We start from the raw sequence: 13,318 nt of genomic DNA on the forward strand, positions 1-13,318 counted from the left end.
GCACAGAGATTCCTGGGATGTGGAAACATGTAACCAATCATATACAGCTCGTTATTTATACTGTATATAAACTGCTGCTGCTTGAGCTAATGGGGTGCTGGATTTGCAATTTATTGCCTAGTGCCTGTTTCTGCAGAACCAAAATGAAGTGACCCTGGGTCTGTGTGCCACCAGGCTTTGCACACCAGGGAAAGGACCCTTTCTGGGGACTACAGAAGCAGGTGGAGGGGGTGAAGGATGTGGATGCCCTTTGCTATCTTTTCCTCTTGTAAAAACTGTCCTTTTAGCAGTTTCTTATCTCAGGATGTGTGGGGCTGGGTGTTTTATGGCTACCTCAGTGCAGGGAGGAGCCTATCCAAGGGTTAAAGTATGAGCAACTGAGCAAACAAGACAACTCCTCCTTCACCACCATGTGAGCTAAAGGTCAGAGGGGAAAAAAAACCATCATCAACGGAGTGCGGCTGCGCAGGAGCTTGGATGATCTCAGGACAGGCTGGGGGACACAATGGATCTATTGCCAAACTTTTCTTTTGTCACTTGGCTGCTCCTCCTAGTTTTCCTTAGCCTCCTGGTCCTGTAAGTAGAGACTGCTTCCCTTGGGTGACAGGGAGGAGAACCCTGTGCCTGCAGCTGGGCAGGGGCTGGGGCTGTCACCCTCGCTTTGAAGTGCCCAAGAACATGAATTAGTGACCGAAGCCCACCCTGGGTGCCACCTTGGCAGAGCTAAGGGCTGGTAAAGGGGGGCTGGGGGGCTCCCCGTGCCCTCGGTGCCAGCTGGAAGGGAAGGAGGAAGCTGGTCTGGGTGGGGAGGGCAATGAAAAGGAACTTCCTGGGTTTCGTTTCTCTGGTTTGTTTTTGTCAGCAGATCTAAAAGGAGAAGCAGCTTCCCTGGTTTGAACCACAGCGTGCTTTGGGAGGCTGCAGAGAGGAGAGGGTGTCCTGGGGCTCTGCAGGCTGGGCAGGGGTGATGTCTGTGTCTGCCACCCGTGTGCTTGTGCCAGCAGATGCCCCCGTTTGAATGGTTACGTTGGCAAAATCGCTTCTGTCACCCAGGGGAGCTGTAGTGAGCTACACAGGCAAAAATGGAACTTGGCTGTGGCAATTTCTGTCCCTGCTCGGCTGCAGGGCTGCTGTGGCTCTGCCACCTGAGCGCCCCGGGAGGGCTTGGCAAAGACAAACACAAGGACAGGTCTCAGCTTGAGAACTTCATCCTTCTGAGACCCCTCTGCAGTCACAGGTTTCTAATCTGAGGCAGTAAATGAGGCCCCTGGATGGAGACCAGAGGTGCCCAGGAGCACCGTGTGGGGCTGGGCTGGGCTGCAGCTCCTTCCAGCCCCTCTCTTGCCTCAGCACATATAGTAAAATTGCCTCTTTCACCCCAGGTGACACTGCATTTATTGCAGGGAGAGTGTGTCCTCAGCAGGTCTGCTGCTGCTGGTCTGTGATTTTAGCTTTCTCTGAGTGTCAGGAATGAGTGATTTAAGCTGTTCACCATGCTCAGAATGAATGCTCTTTTCATTGCACAAATGCATCTCACTTGGAGATCTCTTTCCTTGGCAGCTATGGGGTATGGCCCTTCTGGACCTTCAAGAAGCTGGGCATCCCTGGCCCACAGCCTGTGCCATTTTTGGGAACCTTCCTGGGGTACCGTCATGTGAGTACCAGTAGCTGCTGCTCTGTAGCTGCCTCAGAATCTTACTTGTTGGGTTTTCCCACCCCTTGTGCATCCCTTTCCTCTGCCTTTGATCCAGGCAGCTGGAAATGCTGCTTGCAGGTAGGAAGCTCTTTGGACACACAGAGATCACAAAAATTCAGGTTGACCTGAATGAGGTGTGCTGGTTTTTCCAAGTACTTTGTAACTTCAGTTATTAGCTCCTCCCTGGATTTCTCCCTGCTTCCCTGCAGCTGAAGTTCTGTTAGAAACAACAAAAATATGCTGGAGAAATGCCTAAGACTGCTCATTTCTGAGGACTGCATGTTTCTTTGGGCTTAGTGTCGTGCTCATGAAGAGGCTGAATTAGCCCTATCCATCCTCTTGCTGTTGACTAAAGCCAGATAAATGGACTTCTAAATAAAATCCAGATATTAGCAAGTTACCAAACCTTACCAAGTAACTGCAGAGTAGCTGGTCCCAGGCAACTGTAAAAGCAGGCAAAAGGTTCCAGCTGCAGTGAAAGAGGTGGTTTAGCTGGGTGTGTTTGGTGGGTGTACAGCTTGCACGTGGTCTCTTAGATGATGCAAGGTGAGTGTTACGTGTCCCATAAGTTTCACCCTCACATGTAAGACCAGTTAAAACATGAATGGAAACAAAGCAAAACAAAAAAAAAAGCCATCATTGCTCTGGTGTAGTGACTGCAGTGGAAGATCTCACGAGGACAAGGCAGTAGCAGCTCTAACTTGTTGGGCTGAAGATAAAGGACACCCTGGGATCTAGTTCTGCCTGCTAACTCTCTTTGCACTAAAAAGGTGGACCCCATTGTGCCTTGTCTTTGTGACATTTTTAGCTCAGGTTGGCTAGTGGAAGTTGAAAGTACTGCTTTTTTTTTTTTTTTTTTTTAATTTTCCCATTTCTGCTCCCTTTTTTCCCTCCAGTGCAAATATCCCCCAAGTGTCTATATGGTTCCTAAGAGCTGCCATGCACCCCCAGCCTCTGCCACTCCCCTGGGGCTGTGGGCTGTGCCGTGCTGCCAGTTGTGACCTGCTTTGATCTCTCGTTGCTGCCTAACTGCTCCTTTCTCCTTTCTTCTTCTGCAGGGAGTCCTGAATTTTGATCAGATGTGCTTTGAAAAGTATGGCAAAATCTGGGGGTGAGTTTCTGTAGAACAAAACTGCCTGTTTGGGGTGAAAAGAGAAATTCCACCATGTTCTCAGCACTGTGATTCCAGCGGTGGCAGCTTGGAGAAACCCAGGATTAGCACTGGGAAAATCTCCTGCTACCTCTCCAAGGCTTCTCTTCCTCTGGGATTTCAGCATGGTACAGGGCTGGGATGATGGGAGCCAGTTTGGGGGAGGTCATTTGTTTTCAGAAGCTTTGAAAATAACCTCCACTGCTTGATGTCAAACTGAGCCTCGTGCCTTTGAAGCTGCTCCTCTGTCTGTCTTGAGCAGGAAGCAAGCTGCAGGCTGCCACGGTGTTTTTCATCTTGCTCCCTGCTTCTCCCAGAGCTGGGGCACGAGCTACCTTTCAACCTGCTTCCCTGCTCCCTGTGCAGTGCTGGTTTTGTGCAGGGGCCTCTTATCCTGCTTCTGTTGAGAACCTCTCAAACTGAAGCAAAATCGTTGCACAAGAAAAAAAAAAAAATCCTAAGAGACTTCATGAAACCTAGCACATGTTTTTGAAAGATTAAATGTTCTCAAGCCTCTTGAAGACAGCAGCTTCCCTCAGCTCTGGCCCAAGGCTCCCTGCCCTTTAGCCCACACTGTGGCTTTTAAGTTTTTCTGCCTCTGTTGACTGGAAAATGGAGGAGACAGATGAGTTTTTCCCCTCTCATTGCCTCGTAGGCCAGGCAGGGAAATCTCTGCACCCCACAGGTAGGCTCTTCGGTGTGGATTTATTGACTCCAGCTACCAGTTGGAGAAGCAGAGCTCAGACAGCCCAAGTGTCGTGGCAAAAGCTGCCTTTTATCTAAACCTACACTGCTTTGGCAGCAATTTAATACCACAGACGACTGCTGGAAATGCTGGTGCTGGCCGTGTTTGGCCCTTCCTTTCCCTTTCTTCTGCTTTCCTATATACTAACCAGTTTCAGCCTCAGCCCTTTGGATGTTTTCTCAGAGGGGACCCAGGTGGCCCAAAGCCTTTGGGCTCCAGTGGTCAGTGCCATGGCTCTGGCCACAGACAAAGCAGGCTGCTTTTGCTCCAGCTGACCGTGAGCTATGGACTGACTGTGGCTTTCTCTTGGCTTAGGATTTATGATGGCAGACAGCCTGTGATGGCTGTTTTGGACCCCGTACTCATCAAAAATATCCTGGTGAAAGAGTGCTACAGCATTTTTACCAATCGGCGGGTAGGTATCTAGTCCTGTGCTTTGCTCTCCAGTACAGGGTATGCAGCAAGAAAGAATTTCTTCTTGGTTCCTACTCTCCCTCTCTGAGCCCTTCAGCAAGTAGTTGCTCTCTGTTGTGCCCCAGTTTATTGGTGGTACCATCAAAAGTCTGCTAGGGAGGTGTAGAGCCCACTCTGGCTGGAACATTGGGACATCAGCCTGGATGTACCCTAGGGCTGATGTCATTTGTGACTCTTACACTGTTCTGTTTCTATTGTTTGCTGGTTGAGGTGGAGCTGATATGACTTTAAGGGCCAAGTCAACACTCCGTGGTGGGCTTTTGATGTATTTCTGTCCTGTGGAAGGGGGCTGGCAACCTTCACCCATCTCCCTGTATAACCATGTCCCTTTTGCTGTAACCTCCCTGTGCAGAACTTCCGTCTGAATGGGCTCCTGGAGTCAGCCCTCAACGTGGCTGAAGATGAGCAGTGGAAGAGGATCCGTACTGTGCTCTCCCCAACCTTCACCAGCGGGAAGCTGAAGGAGGTAAAGCAAGGGCCACTGATACTTTGCAGCAATAGTTGGAGGAGGGCTGGGGCCATTTTTGAGTAGAGCTTCCCCTCAGACAGGGAAGTCACCCCAACTTCAAGACCGAAGTGCCTGTGTTGTTGGGTGCAGTCCAGCAACGTGGGGAGGGAGGCAGGGGAAGGGTACAGGGGATGAAATGGTGGCACACAAGGTATTGCAGGCTGAAGCTGTTGGCCTTGTGACTTGTATTTTCTTCTTGCTTAAGTACATTGCCCATTTTGCACGTGCCCAGGAGCTGTGGTTGCTCCCAGCTGGAGTGGGTGCTTAGCTGGAATGGGAGCTACGTGTGGATTTTGGGAGGAGAATCTTGCTCAGTCATAGTGAAATTAGCTCTGTGGACTGGCTATTAAGATGAAAGTACTATTTGAGGCTTGGAAGTGGTACCTTCAAAATCTTCCTCAGTCATAGTGAAATTAACTCTGTGGACTGGCTATTAAGATGAGAGAAAGTACTATTTGAGGCTTGGAAGTGGTACCTTCCTCTTCCTCCCCAAGCCAAAGCCTTGAGCAGCCCTAGAGAGCACTGCAGCATTGCCCAGCCTTGTTTGGTGGAGGTGAGTCAACAGTGCCTTTCACTTTGGTTGCATTTCAGATGCTCCCCACCATTAATCATTACGGTGAAAAATTAGTGAAAAACATTGAGAAGAAAGTGGCTGATGATGAGTTCGTGGCCGTGAAGGAGTGAGTAACTGTGTGGGGCTGACAGGAAAGGGTTTGCATTTAGTGTGGGCAAGGGGCTGTTTTGGAGAGCCTGTCCCACACTGCAGCAGAGATCCCATGTCAGCTGTGGAGACAAACTCCATGGTGGTCATGGTCATGGTACCTTCCTCAGTGGTGGGCTTGCTCTGCTCTGCTCCAATGCAGTAACTGCTCTGTTCCCTGTTTCCTTATACTGGGGATGGATTTTGAGGAAGGTGTAGGGCTCATTCCAGAAGCCCTCTAAGATGTGTTATTTTTGGATGTCCTTTTCACAGTCTCTTTTACAGATGGAAATCACAATACAGTCTTTGTTACCCTAGGCTGCAGTTCGGTGGTTTCCAACTACAGCCCACGTTTCTGACACTGAGAAAAACTGGGGGATGAATGCAACCGAGGAGACTTGGGAAAATATAATCTTGGTTATGGCCAAACTAGGCCTGGACCTACTCTGTTAGGACTCTGCATTGAGTTCTTGATTAAAAGAGACTCCTCCTCTCAAGGATGGATGAGCTCTTATTCACTACTCTGGTTGAGTTCATCCCATCCACTCTCTCTTCTTTTCTACCTAGCATTTTTGGAGCCTACAGCATGGATGTGGTGACCAGCACTTCTTTCAGTGTGAATATTGACTCCATGAGCAATCCCAGTGATCCCTTTGTCACCAATATTAAGAAATTTCTCCAATTCAGTTTCCTAAGCCCCGTGTTCGTATTTTTAGGTATGCCAGACTTCATCTCACAGTCCTGAATTGATGTCAGCAGTGGTGAGCACCTGTATTTCCCAGTAGCTCCCTTCGTAGCTTTGTCTTTGCCATAGAGGAGATGCTCAGCACTTTGCAGGATTAGATTCACCCTAGCAGATCTGTCAAAATAGTTCCTCCCAGAAAGCAGTCAGGATTTTTATAGCCCATGTGGGTCTTTGCAGCACCCTCACACGAGCAGAGACCCTGGCTGTAGGGACACGATGGAGAGCTCCTCTGTCACAGAGGGATGCACTTCCTGTGGCACTGTGGCCATAGAGGGGTGGATGGAGAAGATTCTCAAGGGCTGTTGCATGCCAGCCATGGTTAGATTCACCCCATGCCTTTCTGTGCTTTGTGCCACTTTTTCGTTTCTTGGGCCCCTTTGAACTAAAAGATGTTCTTTTGCCTCCTAGTGTTGTTCCCCTTTATTATCCCGGTGCTGGAGAAGATGAATGTGACTCTGTTACCCTCCGAGGTTATGGAGTTCTTCAAGAGTGTCTTCATAAAGATGAAGAAGGAAAGAGAAAAGGAGAGCAGCACGGTGAGTCCAGCCCAGGTGCCCTTTGCACTGTACTGTCCGAGTGCAGGAGCGACCTGGTGGCATCTTCAGAAGCTGTGGTGTGTCACCTCCTCTCCATAACAGCTACCAGCTCACCAAACCTGGGGAGGGCCAGAAACATGCCCCACCTGGGCTTCTATGTGGAGAAAGCATCTGTGTTGGTAGAGGGTCTGAACCTCAGCGTGCACTGAAGCCATGAGCCTGCTCTGGGGCTGTGAATGGAGCAGATCTCAGCAAGGAGCTTCTGCTGGGCAAGGTTTGCCTCCTCCCCACCAGCATCTTCTCTGATGTGCCTCTCTTTCTCCTCAGGACCGGGTTGATTTCCTGCAGCTCCTGATTGACTCTCAAAACTCACACAACAGCTCCAAGTCTGCTGAGGCTGACTCGTACAAAGGTACCTTCTGAGATCTGTCCTCTCAGCAAAGTGGGGTAGTTCCTCGTGTGCCTAAAGGAAGGAAGTAGGAGTCATGATTCATGGGAAATTCAAGGTCTCAGTAGTGGGACCACGATGATGCTTAGGACATGTCAGCCATAGTTTGTTATGTCATGTTTCCCAGGATAAATCCTCAGGTCTGTTTGTGCAACAGAGAGTAAACAGAGTGAGTATCTCCTTACTCCCATTCCCTATTTTATCTTCTCTGAAGGCCAGTGATGTTGGCTGTGTTTCATGAGGCACACAAAGCACATATGCTGCAGGTACCTTGCTCATCTGTGGGCTCAGCCCTGTCCTTCACCCTAGGTAAACTGATAGATTTAGAAACAAAAATTGTCTCAGCCAAGTCCATCCACTTAAATCAAGGCAAGATGTTTGTGAACTTCTCTGAGGTGTCCAGACAGGGCATTTGTGCAACACCCTGCACTGCAGGCTGCACCCTGGCAGCACACTGCTGCAGCACCAGCCCTAAATCCTCTGCTGTCCTTGTTGCCACTGCCACGTCACGCTCAGGGCTGCTGGGCTGCTGATCCCTCAGCAGTGCAAGGATCACCTCACGGCTTAGAGGAGCTGCTGGTCATCTCTTCACCTCTAACTTTTCCTGGCATGTACCTCTATTTTATTTTTTTTTTTTGGAAAAGGAGTATGGTCCCAGAAGATTGCAGAGAAATGCTGAATCAGGGTCAGGCTGCACATCCCCTGATGCTGCTCTTGAAGAAGCAACATAACATTGCTGACCTTGACAGCAGATTTCTGGCTGTACAACAGTGCCAGACCCCTGTGTGGTACCAGAGGGTTAGCTGGATGTTTCCTTCACCAACTGTTCAGTAGTTATGACTAGTGATAACTAGACTGATGTGAGAACCTCAATTCCTGAGGGCTAATCACTGTAGTTTTCAGTTTCTTGTATGTGTTTTCATGCTTCTTTTCAGCATTAAGTGATGAGGAGATCCTGGCCCAGGCTCTTATCTTTGTCTTTGCTGGTTATGAAACCACCAGCTCCACCCTCAGCTACATATCCTACAACCTAGCCACCCACCCTGATGTGCAGCAGCGACTCCAGGACGAGATTGATGCAAACCTGCCCAACAAGGTAAAGGAGGTTTGCTGAGATGTTGGGATGCTGAGGATGTTCTCACCTGTGCCTCGTGGACCAAAGCTCAGTTTGGAAACAACACAGAGTGGAGGAGGTGCTGGTCCTGAGATTTCCCCTCCTCTGGTGTTTGATGACTCAAGTGGAAGCGCTGGGAGGCTTCTGGGGTGAGGGTTCAAGTCCTCTGTGTTCGTTGCCATCCTGATTCCTCCCCCCAGGCCACTCCCACGTACAGCACCATCACCCAGATGGAGTACCTGGACATGGTGGTGAGCGAGTCCCTCCGGCTCTTCCCCGCGGGGGGCAGGATTGAGAGGGTCTGCAAGAAGACCGTGGAGATCAACGGTGTGACCATCCCAAAGGGCACGGTGGTCGTGATCCCAGCCTACGTTCTGCATCGTGACCCGGGCTACTGGCCAGAGCCAGAGGAGTTCAGGCCCGAGAGGTAAGGGCTGAGCTGGGGGAAGAGCTGCCCACTCAACCTCAGCCCCGGGAGTGGCAATGGCAGCAAAAGTGGGGAATGCATGATTATAACATTTAAATTAGGCATTTATCATTGTCTGACATCTAGTCCCAGCATTACCGTGAGGGGAGTTTTATGATCTACATCCATAAACTGTGCATGGAATTTAATTAACTGCATTGAAGGGAGCACTGGTGAGAGCAGCTCCAGCAGCTGTATCACTGAGGGGTTTATGGCCAGATATTAAAACCAGAGCCACTGGGTGACTGGCACAATGCCGTGCAAATCAGCAGGGGAAGGGCAAAGACTGATAAGAAATAAAACTTAAGTTCTCAACTCAGGTTGTGAAACGGTCCTTGCTTAGAAGTCTGTCAGACCCTGTGAAAGGAGACAATAGCCTCAGGCTATGTGGGAGACTTTGGGCCAGCTAGTCACCAGGTGGCCACTAAGACATTGAGAGCTGGCCCAGAGAAACCAAGACCAGCTCTGTGCTCTTGCAGCAGGAGTTGAAATGCCTCCTGGAAGCTAGCCCTGGTGTGGGGAGGTGCTCACCTTTGGGACAGAACGTGGCAGCAGTTCTGTTCCAAAACTGTCATCAAAACATCAGGCAGATGTTGAGGCAGGAGCTGGGTGCTACTGAGGTCAGCTATGGACCACCCAAGAAGGAACCACCCAAATGGGAGTGCTCTGGCAATGGGCGTGTTACACCAGTTACTCCAGTAGCTCCATTGTTTGGGTGAGAAAACAGGCGTGGGTGGCTGGGCAGGAGCTCTTGAGGGATCACTGGCCTTGCTGGGAGTCCATCAGGGGGATGTCTTGGTAGCAAGACACTTCACTGCTGACTTAGCAGGGGTGGGGTTTGTGCCTAGACCCCACGCACCGTGCATGAAAAGCTTTCTGACATGAAAACTAACTGATCACTAAGAAATATTGCTGAAAATGCTCCGTGGCAAATTCCTCTGTGAAGCTGACTGTGCCTCCCTGTTTTTCTTGATGAGGAGAGGAATGGCTGGTGTGTCTCAAAAGCAACCCTGCCTTTAGTCACACGGGGAGAACATCTTTGTGTTCACTCAGTCCTTTGATCTAAAGGGAAGACATGAAGCTGGAGACCTGTGTGGTTTAGGGTTTGAAATCTGGGTTCAGTTTTTGAGCTGAGAGGGAGTTCTGAGAAAAGAGTAGTTATGAAAGCCATTAGCATATTTCAGGTATTCCCTGTTCACCCGATGCACCTGGAGATACACAAGCACCTCCAAGCAGCAGGATAAAAGCAGAAACATAAGGTGTCTACTGAGACAGAAAAAAGGGGCTTAGCTGGGTTCTTCTAATATGCACAGAAACACAAAAAGCTTTTGCATTCCCAGGCCCTTCTTCACTCCAGATCTGAGAGCTGACACATCCTGCACCGGTAGCTCGCTCTTGACTTCTTTTTGTTGCTGTTGTTGCAATCAGGTTCAGCAAGGAGAATAAGGAGGCTATTGACCCCTACACCTTCCTGCCCTTCGGGGCTGGCCCCAGGAACTGCATAGGAATGAGGTTTGCTCTCCTCATCGTCAAGGTGGCCGTGGTCGTCCTGCTGCAAAACTTCTCCTTCCGAACCTGCAGAGACACACCGGTGAGGGGCTGGGGGATGTGTTTCATTGCCTGCCCTTGTCCCAGGGAGATGGTCCTGCAGGTTTTCTTTTGCCTACATCTTGGCACAGGCAGGGAACTGTCTGTCCTGCACCTTAACTGCCTCTGCTCCCCGAGGAGTTCAGACACAGCTAGCTCCAGGAGCACTGACCCTTCTCTGCAGACTTGGGCTTTACTCCGTCACACAGAGAAAGGGGAGGAAGATTTCACTGTGGATTAGAGAGGCAAATAGGAATAACTGTGTTTGAATCTTCTCAGTTAATGTGAATGGTTCACCATAAATACCGATACATATTTTTTTAACCCTCTACAGAAGCAAATTTAATGGTGGTGGGATATGCCAGGCTGAAATCCCTGGAGTCCTCTACCTCTTTGAGTGCACCTAAGTTGCAGGGTGCTCCCTCCCCCCTGCTGAGCTGCCAGTCTGCCTTGGTTCACCCTAGGAAGACCCTGCTCCCGGGAGCAGAAAGGGAATATCCCCCCAGCCCCCTCCAGAGCTACCCTTTGCAACACAAACATGGTTGAGCCCAAGACACCATCATTCGTGTCTTATGACAGTCTCTAAAGGGTAAAAATTCTCAAGTAAGCACAACATGAGCTAAATTTGACTTGGTGACCCTCTCCCACTTTGAGGCTATGCAGGATCCCACCAGATTTTGAGTTTCCCTGAGATCCCTGTGAACACCACATAGAGTGCTGGTGGGTCCAGCCCTGCAAGATGGGGCAGTTTGACAGAAAATAAATCCAGTAGCTGTTGGAAATTATATGTCAAGCAAACCTTCCTGAGAACATGGCAATGCCCTGTGACTCAGAGGCAGGTAGCATGTTTGGTGTTAGCTTCCATCACCAACCCAACTTTCTGGATGGACTGGCACAGAAGGCATTGCCATTAATATATTTTGTTCACAAGTTGAGCTTAGGAAATCAGAGCCGTGGGGGCAGCAAGTATATTCAAAGGACATTTGTTGTAAGAAACAGAAAAATCCTTATTAAATTATTACTTGGCACAAGTGCTCAGCTGGAATCTCTGCAGATTCAGATTGCAACTGAACTAGTAACCTGGAGGTGAAAGACTGTAATAGTCCATTAACAATGCAGTGACCTATCCACCCTCCCCCAAGTCTAATGACATTTTTCTAGTCCTCTGCAATCCATAAAATTGATTCTTTTTATAACTGCCTTTAATTAAAAAGAGACAAGTTAAATATGTATTGTATTATTGGTGCCCATAGGTTTATGGGGCTATTTCAGCCCTTTTTTCTACAGAAGATGTCACGTATATCAGATGGGAGTGGGAGGGGAAAATTCATGCCAGAACATCCCTTTGGAATATTCATATGGAAGCTGCATCCTCCTCTGATGGTGCATTGGGCTCCAAGCCACATTGCTTAAAGTTCCTGAACCCAGGCTTTCTGGGATGTGGGGGTTTTAATGCAGCTTCTCAGGCTGGGGATGTGTCACTCGTGTCCTGCTGGGGAGAAGGAGAGAGGCATCAAGCTGATGGAGCAGACTTGGTAAAACCACCCGACCCTCCCTTGAAAGAGGACTCCCTCCAACACTGGCTTTCAATGTTCTTTTCATTGAGATTTCCAGCCCCCCCTCAGGCAGCCCGTGGCTTTTCAGTGCACGGGTGCTTTTTCTTTCATGCTCAGCCTGAGCAGCAATCTAAGTTTCGTTCTTCCTGGAGAGCTTATAGCTCCTCCAGCTCCCATTACAATCTAGCTCCCCTTAGCACTGACACACTTCAGCATTAAACAGAATGGCACTGCGTGCCCCTCCTCAGCTGCAGCTCCCCAGGTGGCTTTCAGCTGTTTTGCCCTCCACTTGCAGCCTGTTGATCAGTGCAGCTCTTCATACCATGCCATGGGAAAGGCAAAATTCACCAACCAGTTTATTCAAGAGCTGAGGGTTAGTAAATCCCAGCTCGTTGCTGTTTGGCATGAGCCACAGTGATAGTCCTGCTATAAATACATCTGTCAGTTAGGAAATGCACTGAAAACAAAGGGTGGCTGAGATGTAGTGGGCTGTGGGAGTCCTGTTGGTATCACCACTGTCCTTTTTCCCAACTTACGTGGCTATTTTGTCTTTTTTTCCTCCTGCTCAAGATCCCACTGGTTCTGGACACAAAAGGTTTCATGCAACCAAAGAAGCCAATCGTCCTGAAGGTGGTCTCCAGAGCCCGTGGTGGTGTGGAGAAGTGAAGGAAGTGGACAGAAGAAGAGAAGTGGGACAGATGAGAGACTTTTGGTTGATGGTGCCTTCTCTAACTCTTGAGAGGAGACCCAGATTCCTGCGTGTGCTGCAGAAATGACAATGGTGCAAACCCCCATTTCACACCTAGGGCATTAAGGCTTTGACCCAGCATCATTACATGAGCATCATCCTAATGAAAACTACCCCCAGATCTCACTGTCCCTGATCACAATAGGTGTTTTGCAAGACCAATTGCACTCAAGTTATTTGAGCTTTTTTTTTTTTCTCTCCCTCTGAAGAGGCACTTTTCTAAGCAATTTGATTCCAGACACTGTCAGTCTCTTCTGGCAGTGTAATTTAAATCAAGATAGGGAGAGCAAATTGCACATAGTTAAGTAATGCTGCCATTGCTCCTCTTCCTGCTGGGTGACTGTAAGTCTTCTGGTTTGATTCTCCTGGGAATGCAGAGTTGTCCAGGGCTATTTCCTCAGCTGTGTGCTGTGACCCCGACAAGTGTTAAGATGATCATATCCTTGCAGGAGTGAATACCTGCAGCAAATTTTCTGAATGCTGATTTATTTAAATTTTCTTATGATTTTAGATGGCTTTTGCATGCTTCAGAACACAGATGAGTTAGCAAGGGGAGCCCAGAAACAAGCAGCTACCCCTAATGGCTGAAGGTTTTCAGAGTGGGAGAGGAGTGCCCCACATGTTTGCTTATTTAACTGCAAACGTGCAGCCACCTCCCATAGGAAGGACTGTCAGCAGAGGCACTGCCTGCACTGCTATCATGGTGCCTTTTGGTCTATAATTTATATTAGGCTGTTGTAAGACAGACTTAACTGAATTAATAATGATGCAGGGTGCAGCACTGAGAGCCTTCAGATGGAGAACCTTAGTCTGGAAGAAAGCTGTTGCCTTTTGCTTTTGAGAGC

The 13,318-nt window shown here is 49.1% G+C and overlaps 1 protein-coding gene across 1 annotated transcript; it reads left to right on the forward strand.

Moving 5' to 3' along the window:
* The first annotated feature begins 505 nt into the window (after window positions 1-505).
* Window positions 506-12,391, forward strand: LOC103768448 (cytochrome P450 3A9-like). The gene is made up of 13 exons (XM_008935591.1): window positions 506-576; window positions 1,561-1,654; window positions 2,755-2,807; window positions 3,907-4,006; window positions 4,418-4,531; window positions 5,165-5,253; window positions 5,841-5,989; window positions 6,427-6,554; window positions 6,882-6,966; window positions 7,938-8,098; window positions 8,317-8,543; window positions 10,011-10,173; window positions 12,296-12,391. The coding sequence occupies exons 1-13, from the start codon at window positions 506-508 to the stop codon at window positions 12,389-12,391; spliced, it is 1,530 nt and encodes a 509-aa protein (XP_008933839.1).
* Window positions 12,392-13,318: the final 927 nt, after the last annotated feature.

This window comes from Merops nubicus, unplaced genomic scaffold, assembly GCF_000691845.1.
Source record: "Merops nubicus isolate BGI_N331 unplaced genomic scaffold, ASM69184v1 scaffold1892, whole genome shotgun sequence".
NCBI classification, from domain to species: Eukaryota; Metazoa; Chordata; class Aves; order Coraciiformes; family Meropidae; genus Merops; species Merops nubicus.